The sequence below is a fragment of the Typopeltis vanoorti genome, chromosome 7 (assembly GCF_054136105.1).
Source record: "Typopeltis vanoorti isolate ZY-2024b chromosome 7, IOZ_Tvanoo_1.0, whole genome shotgun sequence".
Lineage (NCBI taxonomy): Eukaryota > Metazoa > Arthropoda > Arachnida > Uropygi > Thelyphonidae > Typopeltis > Typopeltis vanoorti.
The window spans coordinates 104,651,940-104,677,131 of NC_143555.1; the positions used below are offsets into that span (position 1 = coordinate 104,651,940).

General features: G+C 35.2%; 1 protein-coding gene across 1 annotated transcript in view; it reads right to left on the minus strand.

Annotated features, from left to right (window-relative positions):
• Window positions 1–25,192, minus strand: part of LOC150104933 (bestrophin-4-like) — a 115,169-nt gene that overhangs the window by 35,781 nt on the left and 54,196 nt on the right. The window contains exons 4-6 of the mRNA XM_090395433.1: window positions 23,081–23,215; window positions 12,589–12,755; window positions 5,268–5,422 (exon numbers count right to left, since the gene is read on the minus strand). Coding sequence (XP_090251559.1) covers window positions 5,268–5,422; window positions 12,589–12,755; window positions 23,081–23,215 — 457 coding nt within the window. The remainder of the gene's footprint in view (window positions 1–5,267; window positions 5,423–12,588; window positions 12,756–23,080; window positions 23,216–25,192) is intronic.

Here is a 25,192-nt window from a genome sequence, read left to right on the forward strand (position 1 = left end):
TCCTTGAAGTATGGAGTAATTACTTTGAAAAACTGCTAAATGAAACAAGATGACAGCACATTGATAAAAAAAAACTGACCAGGCATGCAGTCAGGAATACATATCCATACTTGAAGTAGAAAAAGCCATTAAAGGCTTGAAATGTGTTAAGGCAGCAGGAGTAGATGATATACAACCAGAAATGCTGAAGTATGGTATAAAAGTCTTACAATGGCTGCACTGCATAGTTCAGAATGCCTGGACAGAGGGACGAATTCCAGATGATTGGAGTAGAGCTCTCATAGTACCCATATAAAAAAGGGAAATAAAACTGAATGTGAGAATTACAGAGGTATATCCCTACTGAGTGTTCCTGGTAAGATATATGCAAGTATACTTGAGAAATGGTTGAGAAGAATTGTGGAAGAAAAGCTTGGTGAAGAACAAGCTGGATTCAGGTCAAACAGAGGCTGTCGGGATCAGATCTTCATTTTCGGCAAATAGTGGAGAAATCATGGGAATATAACAAAGATCTGTATTTAAGTTTTGTTGATCTGAAAAAGGCATATGACAAGAAGCCAAGAGAGAAGCTATTCAATATGATACAGTTATATGGTGTGAATGGGCATTATATCAAGCAATACTTAGTCTTTGTTTGAGTTGTAAGGCAGCAGTTAGAATTGAAGGAAGTACAGGAAGATGGTTTAATGTTAAGTCTGGTGTGAGACAAGGACGTACATTATCCTCTCTGTTATTCATTATCTATATGGATCACATTATGAAGGAAAGTGGTATTAAACATGATATCAAAATTGGAGATGTTAATGTCAGCTCTTTGCTTTATGCAGAACATGTTATACTTCTAAACAAATCCGCTACAAGTCTGCAAGATTCTCTGACTAAATTGAATAACTATTAAAGGGATAAAAATCCTATGTTTTTATATAGCCAGTAAGTGAAACTCAAGATCGAGAACTACGATCTACGAGTTTCAATGCTGAAAAACTATCGGCGAAGGCAAATTCGAAGCAAAAGTGGAGCAAGCTCCCTCACTTGATATTCTTGAGAATATCATTCTTGATATTCTCACATAATGTAAAACACAGCTCCTAGGAGATGTAATACTGTCATTACATTATGAGGAGAGGTCACTACACAGACCGGTTTCAACCTTTTTTGAGGTCTCATCAGTGAGTAGGTAGACCTGGAAGATATCAAAGCTTAGTGAAAAGAACACTTAAGTTGCCAGAAAACTAGCCATTTGGCTTTTCATTTTAATTACAAAATATAAGCACACTTTTATGGCATTCGTATAGTGAAGGTATGCAAGTTCTTTTCACTAAGCTTTGATATCTTCCAGGTCTACCTACTCACTGATGAGACCTCAAAAAAGGTTTAAACCGGTCTGGGTAGTGACCTTTCCTCATAATGTAATGCCAGTATTACATCTCCTAGGAGCTGTGTTTTACATTATGAGAGAATATCAAGAATAGTGAGGGAGCTTGCTCCACCTTTGCTTTGAATTGCCTTCGCCGATAGTTTTTCGGCATCGAAACTCATAGATCGTAGTTCTCGATCTCGAGTTTCACTTACTGGTTATATAAAAACATAGGATTTTTATCCCTTTAATAACTATTAAGTTGCCAGAAAACTAGCCGTTTGACTTTTCATTTTAATTACAAAATTGAATAACTGTTGTAATAGATATGGTTTGAAGGTCAGCAATAAAAAGACAAAGACAACGAAAATAGACAGAATCATTGAAAATGTCAACTGTGTTGTGAATGGAGAACCTGTGGAACAAGTAAAACATTTCAGCTACTTAGGCACGATTTTTAGTGAAGATGGTAAATTAAATATGGAAATAGACAACAGAATCAACTTAGCTGGTATGGTAGGAAGTCAATTGAATAAATTCATATGGCATAAGAGAGAAATTAGTCTGAACACTAAATTAGCTGTATACAAGACAGTGTTCAAACCAGTTTTAATTTATGGATCTTAGAGCTGGATCAGAAATAAAACACTTGACCAAAGACTAGAGACCGCAGATATGAGAGTCCTGAGAAAGATTAGAGGCGTGAACAGATGGCATCAATGGCAATATCATATTAAAAATGAGAATATTAGGAAAGAACTTGACATCGTCGGCATCCAGGAATGCGTTAGCAGAGCTAATCTCAGGTGGTATGGTCACTTAAACAGAATGGGCGAGGAAAGATTAGCAAAACAAGTGTTCTCTGCCAAGTTGGTAGGAAAACGACCCAGAGGAAGACCAAAATATAGGTGGATTGATACGGTACAAAGTGCCTTAGACGATAGAAATATAAGATCTGTTAATGTTGGAGTTTTGACAAGTAACAGACTGATTTAGAGGAAAATTGTAGATAGGAAGTTAGTAATGATGTAAATTTTTCATGTAGTACTATCATATCCTGTACACCCCTTGAGGGTACATGGCAGGAATTTGATGATGATGACATCTCAGATTGCAGATGATGTTAAAGAAAACTTATTTATGGAAAGCAAAATTTTATTTTTCCTTTTTATCACAGATAGAAGATCCTAAGCCTTCATTTTGGTAATGTAAAATAAACAGAAATAAGAGATATTAAAAATATATGCTTATTTCATAGCCAAAAATACATATATATATAGAAACTTGGAGAGTTTCGAATTCAGAAGAGAGTTCATGAAAATACAATCTTATTCATCAGTTACCTTAGCTTGGACTACTTAAAAAAAAACTTAAATTTCCTAAGTATCACATGGAATATGAACTGATCTATGTATTTTACAATACCAAAATGAATATATTTCGGCTCTTCTGATTATTACTCTAGCACCAATTGTTGTTCACTTATGAAAACCTTTATTTTTAAAATTTAATTCAGTATGCTTTGGGTGAATATTTGGTTGTTTGGCCAAATCCCGCCCTCGGCACATCCCTATTATATATCACATCTTTCAATGCATGTCCATTCACTCAACAGAAATGCAGCATTTTCTTTAACATTTACTTCTAAGAAGTCTTGATCTCAAGATGTTTTGATTATCATATTTATAAATATTGCTGTTAGGAAATACAAATTTTGGTTCTTATGCAAGAGGACTTAGCAACTTGAAACTTCATATTCATTTTCTTACATCAGAGGGCTCTGAAACTTTTTCATGCTAAACTGAAAATTCCTGTCTATGACTAGTCTTGTGTTTCTCTGCAACCCCCCCTCACCAGAAAAGCCTTGGTTCTCCTCCCCTCTGCAAAATATCAAAATCTGTACAGATGTAACCATATGGGTTTTATGTTGTTAAGTCAAAATAAATCTTTTCATTTATAAGTTCAACCATTCAACGTCCATAGTGTTGTCTTTAAAAGCAGAGCCGAGTCCCTACTTAATTTAACAAACTACTGAAAGTCTCAACATGTCTGGCAACAATGTCATTTTGCAAACGTTTCACTATAACTATTCTGCTGATCCCAATAGATTCCCAATTTACAATCACTCACTGATGCAATATACTATTGTAGAGATAAGAATGTAAACATGCTTTCATGTTCAATGAGAACATGCTTCAGTCGAGTAACTCAGTATAGAAAATAGCACTATAATGACCACTATATGGGGCTATCTCTGAACATACTGTTCAAAAGGAATGTGAAAGCATAAGCACAAGTAACTTCACAACTTGTCTATCAATTGACTTGGTATCCCATTATAGGATCACACAGCAACTGATGTGAAGCCAACAGCCTTTATATACAAGTAGTCTAGTTGAGAAGTTACTTCACATGTTTATGCTTTGGTGTAGGATTAAAACAAGAATTGGTCTAGCATAACATACATTGTAACCAAGCAGAAAAGCTTTCCACAACTATTCAAAAGACAACACAATATAGCAAACTATTTATGAGATCTCTGTAGTCAGAGACAATAATCAAATTCCTGATATGTGATAATACATCATCCTATAAATTAATCTCTCATCCTGAAATAAGGATAAAATCAAAGTGAAATTTTTCATCATGAAGTATATAGCAATAGTAATATTTCGGCTGAAGTGCAACTTTTGGCACTCTTTATTTCTCTTGCTGCTTGTACAGTTAAGGCTGAGATAGAATTACAATCAAAGCAACAAAGGCTATGTCTGTTAATTGCATATTCTTCTATGGCCAGTTTGCTTGTTTTGTGGAGAAATCATGCATCATACAGAGATGGCAGGCAAAAATCCTACTAACCTTTATATAAAAGCTCTTATAAAGCTTCTTGCACCTGTGATATGGAGGTCTCCTTTATCAAGAGAAACCATTTATGTATTAGACAGGCTAACTCGTACTGAGGACTGTATAAATGTTCCTTCCATACTATGATGGAAAACGATTAAGCTTAGCATTATTTACCATTAGTTTATGCAAGCAATGGCAAAGACAACAGCAGTTTATTAAAATCAAAATAAATAAAGAAATAAACTCAGCTAACACCTCTTATTCCCAAATAGGGAGTATGTGAGGGTATTTTAACCCTATCTAACTTTTGGAGACTGAGTGGGCAGTTCAATCTCCACTGGTATCCAATTAGAGATAGCTGGCCCAAGGCTAACACTAATTAAGTGGCATGCAGCGAAGAGACAACTCAACAAGTGTTGCCATCTTGTGGTTCCTAACCATAACACAATATATTTAATGTCTGAAATAGTGTGGGTTCTATGGTCTATTTTCTTGAGTTTTACGGGATGAAAAACCTGCTTGGCTGTGCGAGAGATCAACTAACTTGGGAATTGGTGAAAAAAGGCTAAGAAAAATTTCTTCTAGTCACCGACTAGATTTGAAACCAATTCTTCCTTTGTGTGGTGAAGCACTGTGGTGTGCAAATGCCACATCCACTGAGCTACTCAGGCTCAACAGCATTTTATCATATTCCTTATTCTAGAATAACCAATTAATTTCGTTTATACATTTTTGTACGAAATGTTTTGCACTCTTACTACACAAATTCTGAAGGATTAACTATTTCAGTCTTAAGTTCAGAAAAATGGTATATTCTACATCCTACTTGAATGGTATATTCAAATCCTACTTGTTAAGAAAAGTGAAACTACATTAATTAGTGATTTAGTATTTAACAAATAACTGCTATTGGTAGGAAAAACAAATAAATAAATAAAAAAAAATATTAAATTTTTCAAATTAGAAATGAGGCAATTCATAGTTCTAACAGAGTATATAAGGAATACATATGAAAGAGAAAATGATTATCTTTTATAGAATTTCACGACTAAAAACTACTTACATCCATAACAGATCGGAGTAAAACATCATCTTTTATCCTTCCTTCCTTCCTTGCTCTCGCAGCTAGTGAAGAAAACCACTGAGCAGGAACCCACCACTTGCCATGCGCAACAGGAATTTCATCATAAACACAACGTTCTTCTTTTGTCATTAAACCTAAACATACCAATCTTTTATTAATTTTTTTATCCATTTTTTTTATTTATTTAAAATATACATGAAATTCTCCTCTGTAAACTAGTTCCAAGGAGTAAAGAAAATTTTGAAATGTTTTTTCTAAAGCAAAAACTTTTTTTTTCTTAACACCCTAAGTGACAATATTTTTTCTTTAAATAAAAAATAGGTTAAATATGAACCATGAACATTACAAATATGTAAGAATTAATTCACCTAAACTACTGATTTATAAATGGTCTACTATCACTAGTAAGGCACAAAGAATATGGAAGTGTTGGAACTACAGCAATACAATTTCATGTAGTCCTTGAGGATGTTTCAAGATAGAATAGTTGTAATAAATTTAGCTTAATCCTTTATCCAAGTGTAAGCAAACAAAGTTTGCACCTGAAGTATCTTCAGGACTGAGGCAACTCGTAGTAAAGGTGGACCAAGCTCTCATCACTCCTTGTCTCAGTATCTCCCATAATGCAAAGCACATCTCCTTGCAGACATGTATAATGCTATGCATTAAGGGAAGGGCCACTACCCAGACTGGTTTCCCTGTTTAAGTGCAGGGTAACCTCTCCGAAAATCCCCCAATAATGAGTGATCCACAGAATCAAAAATTCAGAAACTCAGCATTGTTCCTCTCAATAACAGGCTCACCCTGCCACTGAGAACCGGTTGGCTCTACTCCGTGGCAGGATCCCCCACCACCGAGCAGAGTCACTCATTTGCTCATTTGAGGGGTAACAGCAACAGCTGTGCCTCAGTTAACTTCACAGGCTACAGCATTGCCATTCATTATCCCCCCACACACACTCAGGCCCTGGGTGACAGCAACATCCGAGCCTCAGTTAAAACTTCATGGGCTACAGCATTGCCATTCATCACCCAAGCTTTCAACCGGTTTCGACCTTTATTGAGGTCTCATCGGTAGGAGCCAGACCCAGAAGTGGTGATGTCTGGCTCCCACTGACGAGACCTCAATAAAGGTCGAAACCGGTCTGGGTAGTAGTGGCCCTTCCCTTAGCGCATAGCATTATACATGTCTGCAAGATGTGCTTTGCATTATGGGAGACACCGAGACAAGGAGTGATGAGAGCTTGGTCCTCCTTTACCATGAGTTGCCTCAGTCCTGAAGATACTTCAGGTGCAAACTTTGTTTGCTTACACGTGGATAAAGGATTAAACTAAATTTATAGTGTAACCAAATGGGAAAAAACTTCCAATAGAATAGTTGTGATAATTCAAATACAGTGAAATGACTTATTACCAGATTTCAATGGAATCATGAGACTCATGGGAGATCCTCAAACAAACTCAATGCTCAAACTGTAAACCTCTAAGAAAAAAACCCACTCTCATTCCCTTGCTCACATTCTCCTCAACCAACCTCCAAGCAATAACCTCTTGCTCTGTCTCCATCTCCCTCCACACACACACACACACACCATATGAAAAATCTGATATTAATTTCATACAAACAAATCTATCACCACCAATTCTCCTGTCCACCAGTGCAAATGATTTCCTCAGCCTGTCTTCATATCCAAAATTTCATAGATCTGACAATACCATTTCTGAAATTATTTCCTCAAAAATCCAGTGATCAAAATCTATACACAGTAGTCTATATATGGACTCATCAAATTCTTGTACAGTGGAACTATGACCTTTTGCTATTTCTGCATGTATGTTAATGTCCTCATTGTTGCCAAAATCCATTGTGTTGCATTCCCAATTCTAGCAACATTAACGCTAAATTTCAGGTCCTTGTCTACCACTCCTTCCAAAGCTTATTTCTTCTCCATCTATTTCTACACATTCTCCATGAACTAAAATCATCCTGGTCTTGTCTTCGAAATTTCAAATCTTAGACTTTATAACACAAATGTCAGCTCGACTCACATGCCAACACATTCCATACAAATTCTCCTGAAGACCTACATCAGTTTCATTCCTTATAGCTCTCTCCTCATCATCTACAAAAAAAACTGCAAATTCAGTTAAACCTTTCCCAATATTAACATAAGTTAAACAATAATGTGACTATGATAGACTCCTATAATGTTATGCATCACTACTGACTTTCCTCTTCTGGAATATTGCTCTTCCCATATACAACTTACTGATACCTGCTGACAGTTAATCTATCAAACTCACTAACATATTATTCAACACCATCTGATTCCCAATTTGAATACTAACCTTTCAGGTGGCAATCTGTCAAAGGCTGTTGATGATATTTAAATATACTATGTGTATCCCCCTTTATCCAATATTTCATCCTGTATAAGTAAATTCTAAAACATGTCTTCAAACCCATGTAGTCTCCCAAAATTCTGTCATCAACCTGGTTTTGGATCTCAGTACTCATCAACTTCTATTGCCTGATTTATCATCATCAGCCATTCCCTCTTCCCTGCTACACAAAGGCCTCCCCCAAAGCCCTCAATTCTGTCCTATTTTGAACTTCCCTATGCACCGAGTTCCAGTAATCTTGTTAATCTTCTCATCCTCCCACTGACTCTTTGGTATTTCCTATAGCTTTTTCCATCTCTAGGATGATGCCATTCAGATTTTAACTTTGCCCATTTCTGAGGGATTACTTCTTGCAATATAACCTGCCCATTGCCACCTCGATCTTTTAACAGCTATTACAATGTTCCTCACCCTGGTTTGAGTTCTATCCAACTATTGTGCTTTCCATCTTGAATGGTTTCTATCTTTCATACCAAGCACTGATCTTTCCATTTTCCCCTGGGTAGTTGAGTCCTCGAGTCTTTGTCCATTTCTTAGTCACAATACTTCAATGTCATGACTGGAAGTACACAATTGTTGAATATTTTTCTTTTAAGGCAGGTGGGAAAGTCTCCTTTGAGTGCTTCAGTGTTTGACAAAGGATATCCAACCAAGTTGAATTCTTCACATAATTTCTTTCTTCCTCCCTCCAAGATCTTTTGTCATAGGTAAACATAGGAAGCTATTATATCAATTTCCCAGTGTTCTATATATGTCCAAATGGTTAGCCTAGTGGCTGTGCACTTTGCAACTATATGCCTGGGGAAGGAGTGTCCTAGGTTCAATTCCTGTCGGTGATGTGAGGAGCTGAAGGATCTTCCTCAGCCATAGCAAAGTTAGCCAGTCTTGCGCATGGACAGCAGGGTTTTTTCCCGAGTTTAGCTGAGGTTTTCCATCCTGCAAAGTAGGCAAACTGGCCTTCAGAACTCAACACTATGGACATAGGATACACTGGGGGCATAGGGCTAACCACCTTATCCTGTGAACAGTTTGAGGTCTGATGATTAATAAACCCTCGACACTACAAGGTAAAAGAGGGAAAGGAAGATGATATACACACACATACTGGTTATGTATTCATTATAAATTTTTGTTTTGTCTGTTTATGTTTAATGCTTTCTTTTTACTTTTTAGAATCAATTTAATTGATCATTTGCTGAAGTTCTTCTGCAGAGTTTTCTAAGAGAACAATGTCATCACCAAATCATGAGCAGCTTATTTCTTTCCAATTTAAATACTATAATTTCTCTATTTTTCCATACCAGATTTTTAAAAATTTCTTCTAAGTCTGCTGAAAATAATTTACGTGAAATGACATCTTCCTGTCTAACTCCTTTTTTTAATAGGAAATTTTGTAGTTGTTCTTGATTTTACTGATGCAGTTCAAGGTAAATATATCTAAGTATTTTTTCAATTTTCTAATTTTTTATAATTAGAAATTTGGACTGCTTGGCTAAGTATTGCTCTTACTGCACTTTTTTCTTTGCTTTCCTTATCAACTATGTCATCTTATTTAGCCTATACTTTATACATCTCATGTAGCTGTCTCCTATACAGATATGATGATTACATTCAGATGCCCTGTGTTATGTTTTGACAATTAGCATACTTTTGAAATTAAACCATTTTGAAATAAATAAATTAGAAAAAATGTAAGAATGTATTGATTTTTTTCATACTAATATAATACTGTTAATATCACTGTATACAAATAGTTTGCTATGAAAGTTTATAAAAGTTTGCTGTTGTACTTAGTTTGTCATAATTCAATGAAAAAATTTCACAACACTAGAAACTTGGAAATACAAACAATGTTTATCTTTGTTTTATAGATTATAATACAGCATTTAAGTATTCACCATGAGAAATTAACAGAAACATCAATAAAGACAAGAACAGACAGAAATGATATAGACTGGTTCTATTATATATAAGATATTAAACTACCAATATAAAATCAACAGTGAATTATCAGAAACTTTCCAAATAAGTATTAGGTAGGGATGTATGCTTTCTCCATTTTTGTTCAATCTCTACAATGAGGAAATTTTTGAATATTTGAAAAAACTGGGAGTAAAAGGAGAAAGAAATAATTTATTATGCAGATACTATAATGACTACTGAGAGAGAGAAAAACTTGCAAAACTTAATAGAGCAAATAGATACAGAATGAAAAATATGGCTCTACATTAAATGCCAATACAACTCAAGCTATGACAATAAACAGAACAAGTTAAATGTTAATCATTTAATTACAGAGAGTGGAAAATGCAAAAGAGAGCAGGGGGAGAGAGAGAACTAATAAAGAACATAAAAAAAAAAAGTTGTATATGGGCCATATTGTGATGCAAGACGATTTTCAAAAAGATTTATTATAGGGAGGAATTGAAGGCAAGCAAAAGAAAGGAAGACAATGACACATATGGTTTGAAAACAAAGGATGGGTATGAAGTAACTATGCCGGTGAGCAAGAGTTTCTTTTCCTGTCCTCACAAATGGTATCTCCATCCCTGAAGTTGATCTTCATCTGTTTGTCTTGGTCTGCTAGGGACAACTCATTTGACTAGGTTTGATCAACTATGTTTGATAAGGTTTCACTGTGAGACCAGCAAAATCTTATCAAAATGGACCAACAGAAGGAGAATATATGGACACTTTGGGCAAGCACTCGTGTCTTCTAAGTGGTCCGTGCTAGGGCAAAATGTGAATGCTGGCAAGTGTATTCCTGTAAGCTCTCTGGTCAACTTTTTTTTTTTTGTACAAAACTTTCATAGTTTCTACGTTCTGCTTGGAAATAATACTGGATTTAATATCCACTTGATTATATAAATTTACATCACCGAACTGAAGCTTTTTGGCTCTTTATTTTAGTAATTAATTTTTTTATTTTATGCAAATTCTCTTGACAGTAATGTTCTAAACCATACAAGACATTAGCTAACTTTTTTTTTAATGAAAATCATAAATAATGAAACTAAACTGAACAGAAAATGGATATAAGCCTGTGAAATTTACATAAAATAAAAGGAATTAGTATAAAAATACCAAATTAGCAATACAGTGCAGAGGTCAAATTTTAAGATATAGATTCAAGAATTTAGTTAAATATAAAACAGTTCAAAGACTAAAACTGGAGACTAGTGATGTAAAATTTTTGGAGGAAAATAAAGTTAGTCAGTGGTAATTAAAGCAGGATAATATTAAAAATTATCCTGCTATTGGTTACTGCTGGCTATTACAAATTTATTTAAAAAAAAAGAATCGAGGCATTAATAATATTCAGGAATGTGGAAGCAGAGCTAATAAAGTAATGTAGTAATTAATAGAATAAGAAATAGAGCCTCCATAGATCAATCCGAATAGATAAAGCCTTTTGGCTGGAAAGATCTGGGTTTGAATTCTGTCTCAGATGTGGAGAACCTTCAATAGGACTTTTGAAATGCAGTGTCTTATATGGAAATGGCAGGGCTTATTCCTCCCAAAACTTTTTTTTTTTTTTTTTATCCACTAAACAAGCAAACCCAGCCAGAAGAATGCACAATTTACAGTCACAACACATGATGTAGACAGGATTATCATAATAAGTCTATTGTGATAATCATAAGCACTATCAAACAGTATTAGGTTTCTAACAAGCCAAGTTACTTGGCCATGATAGGTCAATGAGTAACACAAAATATGAACTTATATATTTGAAGGAAGGTCAAAAAAGATGAGGTTGACCAAGTTATAGAATTTTTATGCAACTCCTACCCATGAAAGGTTGTAAACGTATAGTTATGTTGGTACCATGGGAAGGCTAAGCATTTTTTCAATTATTTTAATATAGTTTTTAAATAATTTTTTACATAATCTGGAACCTGCTCTAGAGATCAAACCAAAAATTTCAAGCCACTTCAGGCCTTCAATAAGTGGTGTCTCACAACTTGATGTTTCATCTTCCATTTAAGGACAATTAAAAACATTCACGTCTTTTGTGAAATGCAAATCTGCAGCCTGTGGTCTGGAGAGCGAGTATGTTAACCACTTAGCCACACAGTGATATAGTTCAGAGAAACAGAAAGAGCATATAGAAATCAACAAATAACAGAAACCATTTGGTAGAAAATCTCATTTCATCTTTCTTTGGTTGTTTATTCCTTTGTAAGAGTTGATTTGTGTAAGGTAAAATCAAGAAAAACTTAGAATGAAAAGCCTAATACTTCATCCCATTACAGATTTGAACATAATTACTTTTGTCAAGAAAGATATGTGAAATCATTAAATATCATGGAAGAAAACTATATGAACTAATGAAGCAGTCTTAATTGCACTGTATCCTCTCCACCCAGGTAATGACATAAAACAAATTAATTGAGATACAAGTCGAATCAAAATTCATTTTCAAGAATGAAGATTTTAGAAAAAGGTTAAGTGCTTAATTGTAAAAAAGTTTTCAATAGAGAATGAAAGTACAGGACACAAGTATTGACCACATAGCAAAATTATCATTATTATTATGTGACACCTCCAGGGAGTCTAAAGACTCATCAAGGGAGGGCGCACCTACTCTACAACTCTGTCTCTACCATTCAATTCACTAACTACAAACTGCAACTACCATCATTATCATCTAAATAAATGCCATCTATTGTCCACCACCACCACCAGTATTTTCAAAGATAATCACAAACATCCATGCCCACAGCAGGATTCAAACACACAGCCTTTTGGCTGGAGAGCAGATATGCCAACCAGGCCGACACCATTACACCATTTAATTTGCTTACATATGAATGCAAAATTGACTTGATGTGTAGAAGACAGACATCAGTGAGCAAACTGAAAAAATAATCACTATCATACTTAGTAATTCTTACCAGCTTCTTCTACATGATCAAGGGTGGGAAACCGTTTCTTTACTGAGGTACTAACAGCCTGGAATGTCAAAACACACAGCAAATTGAGGTAGCGAGCCAGTGTTCTTCTCATAACTCTTCCCCTTTCATCATGACCATGCACATATGCACCAATCAACATGCATGTCCTGTAAGTTAAAAAAGAAAGTTCATTAACTGAAATAAGTTAACCATAATGGATAAATACTTTCAGTTGGAATGTAACTAATACAAGATGAAAATCAATCTGGGTGTGTTTTTCCTTTAGTCCAAATAATGTTACTTTTCTATAATAAATTAGAAAAGTAATCCTTTTAAAAAAGGATCTGAAAAAAAAAAACTGTCTCAGAATCAGGCGGGAAATGTTTATAGTACTTGGCTACTTAACGTACTATGGAACAAATTGCACTACCAAAAAATCACCTATATATATAGCTAATGATTTTTCAGTGATCTCAGATTCCCCTACCCCATTTCTATTCTGCATGAAGTGAATCTTAGAGAGAACAAGCTTTTTTTTTTTTTAAATCAACATCATAAAAACTGAAGCCTACATATTTCTCTATTATTACAAAAATAATGTTTATAACTGGCTGTATGTTTGTTTTTTAAATTGAAAACTTCAGCATTTAGAAAAATGTCAATCCCCAAAGCAAAAGTGCAAGTAAAACTAATTCATCCAATTCCTACTATGCATCCTCAAAGTACTATTGACAGTAAAAGATTCAATTTCCTCCAGATTAGTCTGTTATAATCTGGGCTAATGGAGAGCATACCTGGATAACTGAAAAACACAGATAATCCAAAGCTTTCATCTTATTGCATTTTATAAACTTATTCTAACTATAGTGGGTCTTACTGTATATTCATAGATATTTAAATTGGATATCATCTGTAATGTTTACTTTTCTCCTGAAGATATTTTTCTTGGGTATATGCTCATATTATTGATAATAAAATAAGATGGTGAAATTATAATAAGAAGAAATATACTGACCATCTAAACACACAAAGTGAAAAATTTGATCATCACACTCTCCACTCCTTGTGTGCTTATACAGGGTATTTCAAATTAAAAGTATTCCTATTCAGAGAAATCTGTAGAGACTCAGTAAACGTAATATCCTCAAACTAATCAGATCATGGAAAAGAGATTTTGACAAAAAAAGTTCAAAAATGACTCATAAGAAAAATATGGTGCTGTGAGCAAGACATTAATATGAACTTAATGGAATATGATTATGAAATGATTCGGAGTCAATGACAAATGAAATTATTCAATATTATATTTATTTTGCTTATTTCATAAAATATTGTGATACAAAAAACATATCACACAGAGCTGACATGCTGAAAAGAGTTGTCAAGGAGATCCAGATGATCAATGGAGGCAACATTTCATGTGTTGGCACCTTTGTGCAGGACCAATAGTTGATACCACTATACAGCATTGTCTACAGCAGAATTCAACTGATCTGGCTAGGAGGTTTCACATGTGATGTGCAATTTTGTCTTTCAAACCTGCCAGGTTTGAAGAACTTTGTCCCAATACACCATGCTTTAGAGGCAACCCCCCCAAAGCCAAAAGTAACAGGGGCTAAAGTCAGGTGAATGTTGCAGCCATCTGATAAAAAATGAGTGACTGATTACTGTACCCCCCCCCCCTGAAAAGTCATTATCATCAAATTCCTGCCATGTACCCTCAAGGGGTGTACAGGATATGACAGTACTACATGAAAAATTTAGATCATTACTAACTTCCTATCTACAATTTTCCTCCAAATCAGTCTGTTACGTGTCAAGACTCCAACATTATCAGATCTTATATTTCTATCTTCTAAGACACTTTGTACCGTATCAATCCACCTATATCTTGGTCTTCCTCTCGGTCGTTTTTCTGCCAACCTGGCAGAGAACACTTGTTTTGCTAATCTTTCCTCTCCCATTCTATTTAAGTGACCATACCACCTGAGATTAGCTCTGCTAACACATTCCTGGATGCTGACAATGTCAAGTTCTTTCCTAATATCCTCATTTTTAATAGGATATTGCCATTGATGCCATCTGTTCACGCCTCTAATCTTTCTCAGGACTCTCATATCTGTGGTCTCTAGTCTTTGGTCAAGTGTTTTACTTCTGACCCATCTCTCAGATCCATAAGTTAAAACTGGTTTGAACCACTGTCTTGTATACAGCTAATTTAGTGTTCCGACTAATTTCTCTTTTATTCCATATGAATTTATTCAATTGACTTCCCACCATACCAGCTTTGCTGATTCTGTTGCCTATTTCTATATTTAATTTACCATCTTCAGTAAAAATCGTGCCTAAGTAGCTGAAATGTTTCACTTGTTCCACAGGTTCTCCATTCACAACACAGTTGACATTTTCAATGATTCTACCTATTTTCATTGTCTTTGTCTTTTTATTGCTGACCTTCATACCATATCTATTACAACAGCTATTCAATTTAGTCAGAGAATCTTGCAGACTTGTAGCAGATTTATTTAGAAGTATAACATCATTCGCATAAAGCAAAGAGCTGACATTAACATCTCCAATTTTGATATCAGGTTTAATACCACTTTCCTTCATAATGTGATTCATATAGATAACGAATAAGAGGGGATAATGTAAATCCTTATCTCACACCAGATTTAACATTAAACCATCTTCCTGTACTTCCTTCAATTCTAACTGCTGACTTACAACTCAAATAAAGACTAAGTATTGCTTGATATAATGCCCCATTGACACCATATAACTGTAACGTACTGAATAGCTTCTCTCTTGGCACCTTGTCATATGCCTTTTACAAATCGACAAAACTTAAATACAGATCTTTATTATATTCCCATGCTTTCTCGACTATTTGTCGTAAAGTGAAGATCTGATCCTGACAGCCTCTATTTGGCCTGAATCCAGCTTGTTCTTCACCAAGCTTTTCTTCCATAATTCTTCTCAACCGTTTCTCAAGTATACTTGCATAGATCTTACCAGAAACACTCAGTAGGGAAATACCTCTGTAATTCTCACATTCAGTTTTATTTCCCTTTTTATATATGGGTACTACGAGAGCTCTACTCCAATCATCGGGAATTCGTCCCTCTGTCCAGGCTTTCTGAACTATGCAGTGCAGCCACTGTAAGACTTTTATACCACCATACTTCAGCATTTCTGGTCGAATATCATCAACTCCTGCTGCCTTTCCACATTTCAAGCCTTTGATGGCTTTTTCTACTTCAAGTATGGATATGTATTCCTGACTGCATGCCTGGTCAGTGTTTTTAATCACTATGCTGTCATCACTGCTTGCTTCATTTAGCAGTTTTTCAAAGTAATTACTCCATACTTCAAGGATATCTTTTTCTCCTGTTTTCATGTCACCTTTATCATCTCTAACTCCTTTTACAGCACTCTTTCCTCCGTTCCTAAGCTTCTTCAACAACCTCCAGAATATTTTGCCACCTTCTTGATATTTATTTTCTATATTCTTGCCAAAATTCTCCCTCGACTTTTGTTTAGCTAGTTTTACACACTGTTTAGCTTTCTTACATTTGTCTCTGTATTCTGTAAGAGTAAAAGCTGACTTATTTGCTAGGAACTTTTGATATGCTTTCTTCTTTTCCTTCACTGCCTCTTTAACTTCCTGTGTCCACCAGGGAGTTCTGATTTTTTTATCCTTGCACACAACCTCACCACATGCCTCTCTGGCAGAATCAATCAATGTTTTCTTCAGAGTTTGCCACTGAATCTCCAAGGTTTGATTCCTGTTCTCAAACTCTTTCATTTTCTTTTCAATAATCTTTCTGTATTTTAGTCTACAGTTCACATCTGAGAGCTGCTCAACTTTTATTCGCTTTAACACTTTCTTCCATGTTATTCTTTTCAATATGAAATTCAATTTTATCCTGTTCAAAACTAAATAGTGATCACTTCCAATTTCAAATCCTCTGTACACTCTGGTGTCCTGCACCAGGGAGAAAACATCACTATCAACAATAACATAGTCAATGAGACTTTTCTTATTCCTAGCCTCTTCTCTCCATGTGAATTTGTGCACATTTTTATGTTGGAACATGGTGTTAGTAATAACCCGTCCATGTCCTGAGCAGAAATCCAACAGGTATTTGCCATTATTATTAGCTTTTCTCTTTTCTCCAAATTTTCCTAAAACATTTTTGTATGTCTGACAATCACTTCCTACTCTGCTGTTCAGATCCCCAACAAGGATCATCTTTTCCTTTTTCATTGTGTCAGTTGCTTTTTCTAAAGCGTCAAAAAATTCCTCCACTTGTACCTTAGTAGAACCTTCTGTGGGACCATAGGCACAAATAAGTCTCATTGTCCAGTTCCTCATTCTCATATTTGCCCACATTACTCTACTTGAGACTGACTGCCATTCAAGAAGATTAGCCTCGTATTTTGTGTTGAATACTATGGCTACTCCTTCTTTTCCTTGATTGTCATTGCCTGAATATAACATTTTGTATTTATTGCTCAGAAAGATCTCACCACTTTTTGTCTTTTTTGTTTCAGTCACCCTTATTATGTCGATCTGGTACTTGTCTAATTCCTCCACTAGCTCCATTTCTTTGCCATTCAGGCTTCTTATGTTGATAGTACCGATCTTCAACTCTGGTGATGTTGTGTTCGGGTGTGTTTTCAGATTTGTTCCAGTAGCTGGCTGTTCGCCCTGGTTCCCTGGCAAAAACAACGGGGGCCTTGTTTAACCAGGCGACGCCCCAGCCAGCATGAAATTTTGTCATGTTATACCATCATTTTGTATTTTGGTTTAACCAATAGGAATACAATTTGGTCGGCTAAATCCCAAATTGCCAGACCATCCTCGTTCGTTCAGTATCAAAGTAGATACCCAACAGGGTGCAACACGAGAAGGTGAGGATTGGACATTAGGTCAGAAGCCCTGGACGGTTCTCCGCATTCCTTTAAAGGCTATGTGGAGGTCTCCTCTCAGTTATACAGCTTTGACCCTTAAGCACCCCTCTGTGAAAAGTTGACCCAATAATTGTTGAACTTCATGTCCTATGTGGAGAGGTGCTCCATCTTGCATTAACACTGTTGTGTTCAGGCATCCTCTTTACTCAAGATGTCCCAATAAACACACAGTTGTGACTGTGCAGGTTGAAAGTCTGATATGATTTCATTAAAGAAAAATGGCCAACGGTGAACTTGGACATAAATCCTATCCACACCTTGACCTTTAACAAATATGGAGGAACTTGTTGAGATGTAAGGGGATTGATTCTCTATAGCTCAGATGTAGCAATTTTGAATGTTTACTGAATGTTCCACAAACATGTAAATGCACTTCATCGCTTCATACGGATGTTTCCAAGGTCAATCCCTGTCCACTTCCAGGCATACCAGAAATGTCAACAAAAATACTTCTTGGATGCTGACATCCCCCGTTTGCAACTCTTGGCCGTGGCTAAGTTTATACAGATAGATTGTAGTACTTTATGCAACGTTTGCTATACTATTGTGTATGCAAATCTAATTATCTTCACACAACATTCTCATTTGACTACTTAACCACTTCAGTTGCACATCTTCAGTCATTTTCAGAATTTCAGATTTACATCCTCTTCCTGATTGGACTGTCAAACTGCCTGTCTTTTGAATTTGATGAACCAGGCATTACACTGCATTCTGTGTAAATGGAACTTTTTGCAAAGTCCTTAGGCTCTGTATTTGCAAATTGCTGCTGCAGCATTTTCTCTATTCCCATAGCAACACTTCACAAGCAAGGCATTCCAGGCACAGTGAGATCAATCGTGGGTGATTGACTGTAGAATCAGTCTCACTCCTTCGTTTATATCATCTTACAGCTTATGTATGCAAATTTTACTATCTTTTCTCACTCACAATGCCATTTCCCCTAATGGTAATTTGTCTATTGGTTTTCTCTCTCTCTTTCCAGATTGCTCTGAATAGGAGTACTTTTTGAAATACCCTGTACACAGAGGTACATATCTACTTTTTGTACTTCTTCCTCTGTGTATATATTTATAAAGAGCAATCTTATGAATCAAAAACTTGGTAAAAAAACTATCAGACATGATAATTTACATATCAAATAATCCACCCCAGATAACTGAGAATAAACTGTATCATGAATCCCCCCCTACTTTCAGATCTTACATTTTGGCTTTCTTGAATACTACTAACTGCAATCTAACATGGTCTTTCCCTGGGGATATTTTCCTGCTACTCATTAAACACCTATTTCCTAACCTTTCCTTCCCCATTCTGTTTAAGTGATGATACAACCTTACAATAGCTCTGCTTACACATTCTTGAATATTCATTTTCAATATGATTCTGGTAGTGATCCTATCTATTCACTTCTCTAATTTTTTATTTTTTTTGCAGAATTTTTATATACATGTGTATATGTCTAGTCCAACTATTTCTAACTTTATGCTATTTCTACTATTTTTTCACCTATTTCTAACCCATAATTTAAAATTGCTTTGAACAGTATTGCATACTACTAGTTTACCTATTTTCTCTCCTCCTTAACAGCTTAACCACACTACTGGCCAAGACGTCAAGGTTATCATGGATGTGAAGTGCATGTTAAAATTGCAAGACCATTGATATTACATTGAAATATATATGATGGATACGAAGTGTATAAGGAGTGTATACGAGTATTTTATCCATAATGGCCAGTTAGGTGGTTAATGGACCATTTAATGCTGTTTGCAATTATATGAATAAGAAATATTCTGGAGGTTGTTGAAGAAGCTTAGGAATGGAGAAAAGAGTGCTGTAAAAGGAGTTAGAGATGATAAAGGTGACATGAAAATGGGAGAAAAAGATATCCTTGAAGTATGGAGTAATTACTTTGAAAAACGGCTAAAACGAAACAAGCAGTGATGACAGCACAGTGGTAAAAAATACTGACCAGGTATGCAGTCAGGAATACATATCCATACTTGAAGAATCCATACTAGAAAAAGCCATCAAAGGCTGCTTCAAATGTGGAAAGGCAGCAGGAGTAGATGATATTCGACCAGAAATGCTGAAGTATGGTGGTATAAGAGTCTTACAGTGGCTGCACTGCATAATTCAGAAAGCCTGGACAGAGGGATGAATTCCCGATGATTGGAGTAGAGCTCTCGTAGTACCCATATATAAAAAGGGAAATAAAACTGCATGTGAGAATTACAGAGGTATATCCCTACTGAGTGTTCCTGATCTATGCAAGTATACTTGAGAAACAGTTGAGAAGAATTGTGGAAGAAAAGCTTGGTGAAGAACAAGTTGGATTCAGGCCAAATAGAGGCTGTCAGGATCAGATCTTCACTTTATGACAAATAGTCGAGAAAGCATGGGAATATAACCAAGATCTGTATTTAAGTTTTGTCGATTTGGAAAAGGCATATGACAAGGTGCCAAGAGAGAAGCTATTCAATACGCTGCAGTTATATGGTGTCAATGGGGCATTATATCAAGCAATACTTAGTCTTTATATGAGTTGTAAGGCAGCAGTTAGAATTGAAGTACAGGAAGTTGGTTTAATATTAAATCTGGTGTGAGACAAGGATGTACATTATCCCCTCTTATTCATTATCTATATGGATCACATTATGAAGGAAAGTGGTATTAAACCTGATATCAAAATTGGAGATGTTAATGTCAGCTCTTTGCTTTATGTGGATGATGTTATACTTCTAAATAAATCCGCTACAAGTCTGCAAGATTCTCTGACTAAATTGAATAACTGTTGTAATAATAGATATGGTATGAAGGTCAGCAATAAAAAGACAAAGACAATGAAAATAGGCAGAATCACTGAAAATGTCAACTGTGTTGTGAATGGTGAACCTGTGGAACAAGTAACACATTTCAGCTATTTAGGCACGATTTTTACTGAAGATGGTAAATTAAATATAGAAATAGACAACAGAATTAGCAAAGCTGGTATGGTGGGAAGTCAATTGAATAAATTCATATGGAATAAGAGAGAAATTAGTCAGAACACTAAATTAGCTATATACGAGACAGTGTTCAAACCAGTTTTAACTTATGGATCTGAGAGCTGGGAGAGAAGTAAAACACTTGACCAAAGACTAGAGACCACAGATATGAGAGTCCTTAGAAAGATTATAGGCATGAACAGATGGCATCAATGGCAATATCATATTAAAAACGAGGATATTAGGAAAGAACTTGACATTGTCAGCATCTAGGAATGCATTAGCAGAGCTAATCTCAGGTGGTATGGTCACTTAAACAGAATGGGCGAGGAAAGATTAGCAAAACAACTGTTCACTGCCAGGTTGGCAGCAAAACGACCCAGAGGAAGACCAAGATATAGGTGGATTGATACGGTAAAAGTGCCTTAGACGATAGAAATATAAGATCTGTTAATGTTGGAGTCTTGACAAGTAACAGACTGATTTGGAGGAAAATTGTAGATAGGAAATTAATAATGATATAATTTTTTTCATGTAGTACTATCATATCCTGTACACCCCTTGAGGGTACATGGCAGGAATTTGATGATGATAATGATGAATAAGAAATTAGTATTTATTATGCTCCACAGAAATTTATTCAACTGTCTCTCCACCATATTAGCTTTGCTTATTAATGTATATTTAATTTGTCATCTCCATTAATGATTGACCTGAAATAACTGAAAGATTGTACTTATTTCACAGGTTCTATAATTGAAAAGCAGTTGATGTTTCCAATGTTCCTGTCTATTTTCAGTTTTGTATTTATTGCTGATTTTCATACCAAACTTGTTCCAGTAGTTATTCAATTTAGATAAGGATTCCCAAAGATATATTGGATCAATTAGTTGTAAAACATCTGCATAAAGAGAAAAGCTATAGTGATATCAGGTATAATGCCTCTGCTTAATATCACTATATTAGTGATCCATGAAGATGGACAACAATGGAAAAATAGTGTACACCTTTATTATATCAAATATTTTCTTGTGTCTTCTTCAATTCTAATTGCTGACCAGTAATATATGGTTTTGTATAAATGTTCCACTTAAAGCATAATTGTTTTTAAGGTTTGTTGCCTTTTCCATATCTACAATGTAAAAATAAAAATATGATATTAATAATTCTCATTTGGTCTGAAAACCCAGATTTTCATTCCCTAAGTTTCTTTTCCACAAATTTTCTTTGCCTTTCCAAAATATAAACAAATTCACTGAAAAAAAAAAAAAAAAAGCAGTGGATTACTCCTACAATGAATTATCACTATGACCTGAAAAAACAAATACACACCACCACCAAAAATTTATCCCCTGCACTCTAAAAAAAATGAAACTAGGTTGCATAACTTTTTTCTCTTTCTTTATTTTATTTGAAATTACTTCATATATAAAACAATACCAATACATTCAAAAGCGATAATTACATATCATTACATGTTGTGTGTCATGCTAGCTGAAGAGTAGCTCAGTTTTAAAAAAAAAGGACCACTGTTTTTGTTATGGAAAACAACATAAAGTCAGCTATTCAAGACTTATGTTCTTGCTCTCACTGTTTTGGAGAAAAATGGAGGAATCATAATGGCCAGTTCAGCAGATCCATGAAAGTATCTATAGAATAATTCAGAAACTGAACAAGAAAGGAAGAAAAACCACCCACCATGACTCATAGTGAGCAACTAATGAAAAAAGCTGGCAATCCAGTTGCATATAACTGAAGAAATGATTGTAGTCTCAGCTTAGATGCTTGAGAATAATTTTTTGCCTATTCCCAGAATTTGATTATAATCATCCATTTGCTATTTCAGTTATCAAATTAGTACATGTGTAAGGGCAAACTTGCTATTATTTTAAGCCACTTGTCCACGACTGGGTATCATCATCATCAAATTCCTGACATGTACCCTCAAGCGGTGTACAGGATATGATTAGTACTACATAAAAAATTTACATCATTACTAACTTCCTATCTACAATTTTCCTCCAAATCAATGTTACCTGTCAAGACTCCAACATTTTCAGATCTTATATTTCTATCTTCTAAGGCACTTTTAACTATCAATCCACCTATATCTTGGTCTTCCTCTGTACATTTTTCCTGCCAACCTTGCAGAGAACACTTGTTTTGCTAACCTTTCCTGTCCCATTCTGTTTAAGTGACCATACCACCTGAGAATAGCTCTGCATTACATCTGAAATATATATAAAGATGTGTATTACATTTGAAATATACATTCTCTGGCCAGTTTTCCTGATCTGGCAAGAGGAAAAAACTGTTGCTTCTACTTAAGACTGGCTAGCGTATCTCTAATAAAATTCCTTTCATCATCAATCAGATTTTAGCAGATTTTTTCTAGACAGATGACACATGGCAAAACTATTTGTTCCTAGGAGCATCATTATAATATTTAAAAATAAATACAATATATTAAAAAAATGTAATTTTATATTGTGTGTGTTGTGTACATATAAAATTACAATGCTTACTTGTCTGGCCATGGAATAGCCATGTACTGCTGCCACCAGCGACCAACAACAATGGAAACATAAAAGCCAAGAACAAAAGACAGAGGGATGAGGTTGGTGAATGCTTCACAGTAGATTGCAAGCTTTTCAAATACACTATAAAAGACAAAAAGTATATTTTATGCATTAATTTTGAAATGAAATCATTTGAAATTTGATCAATAAATTATCAGGATACCTTAACTTCAGCAAACATGCTAAGAATATTTTAATGCGATGTAGTACACAGTTTTTCATCATACAACAGTTACCTGTCAATTCTGTTTAGCTTAAATCATAGCCATAATTTTAACCTTTAACAATTCTCATATTTTGTCCTTTCCACAATTCCAATTTTGAAAACTGTACCAGATGTTATTTCTTCATTTCATGTGTCTATATCAAATAATCTATTTACATTCTCTCTTTCAAACAGTACTGAGTTCACTGTCTCTCTTTTTCTTTTCATTCTTTGCAAATTCTTTATTGTGTCTAATTCTGTTGGTCCATTATGCATCTTCAGAAAACCCATGTATTGGAATTTTTACCATATGATAATTCAAATTCATTCTTATTCTTTATTATTTCATAGGTATCTGGGAGATTTCTCCAAGTCCACATTACCTTTGTATTGCAGCTAACGGGTGATGAGATTGTATCCCAACTGCAGGGTGATAAAGTGCTTTTCCAGCTTTGGAAATTTATTAGGATTGTCCAAAAAAACTACGTGAGATTCTCTTTTCACTTATTTTGACATCGCCACTGTGTTTTTAAATCAAAGATTGAAAGTGACAAATCAAAAACGTTTGGCTGCAGCAGTGGTCAGATGAGCAGAAAAGTTTATATGACTTGTTTACATGCATATAAATCTGTGGAGAGACACCTCTGACAGTATGAAGAGTACATCATGCTTATAAAATTTATTCTCTTTCTATAATAAAGTGACAGATGAGTTAGATAAATGAAATGGTTATACTATGATATTACTGTTATTGCAAAGAATAATTATGTAAATCGGAGTAAGTGGATATGAAGCTAGTAACATGAATAAGAGTAGCTGATGGCCAAAAACAGTATAGCAGAGTGGAATGCAAGTGACCAGTGGTGTGCCAGTTTTCTGTACATGGGCAATTGCAATTTAATTTATATATTATAAGAATAATTTTGAAAGCGAGATCAATTTGATGATAATGCAAAATTGGAGAGATATTAAATGCAGGTGATCCCATAGGAGGATGCAAAGTTAGATAGAATTATCAGGTATATTGCTGATGTTAATTCTCTACAGCAGGGGTTCTCAACCTTTTCCAGTGGAGTACCAGTAAGGCAGTGGCTCACATACCACCAGTGGTACGCATACCATAGGTTGAGAATCCCTGCTCTACAGGAAGATTCAAATAGACTTTAAGCTTGGACAGATGAGTGAGATTTTAAGTTTTAATATTAACAAATGCAGGGTGTTACACTTTTGGGTGCAGAGTGTAAGATTATGTACTGTATTTTTACTAAATAATTTAAGGAAATTACAATGTAAACTAGGATATACATTAAAATAAATTTTAATATACTTCCAATATTTCAACAACGTCATGTTGCCATTTTCATAGGAACTTAAGAACAAGACACATGCATGCAGGCACAACAAACAGTAAATGAGGAAGAAGCAGGAAGCTATTCTTTCTCCTAAAGTCCTGATGGTGCCCCCTAGCGGACAATGTTGGTCTTCTTGAGCGATTGGGCTGAAGGTCTTCTGATGTAGGTTTCCCAAATTTGAGACAGTCTCATGCAGCCAAATTTGTTGAGGTTTGGATTGTTTCTTAGGAGTGAGGCTGATTCCATGAAGAGCCTTTCATATTTGTATTTACTACGGTGTATTAACGTGGCTTTCTTCCACCGTATTCTATGGCAGGTATCCAGCGCATGGTCAGCAAGACCAGAGTGGCTGTATTGGTGAAATCGGATGTAGTCCTTGTGTTCTATTTGGGAAACCTACATCAGAAGATGCCCAATCGCCCAAGAAGACCAACATTGCCCGCTAGGGGGGCACCATCAGGACTTAAGGAGAAAGAATAGCTTCCTGCTTCTTCCCCATTT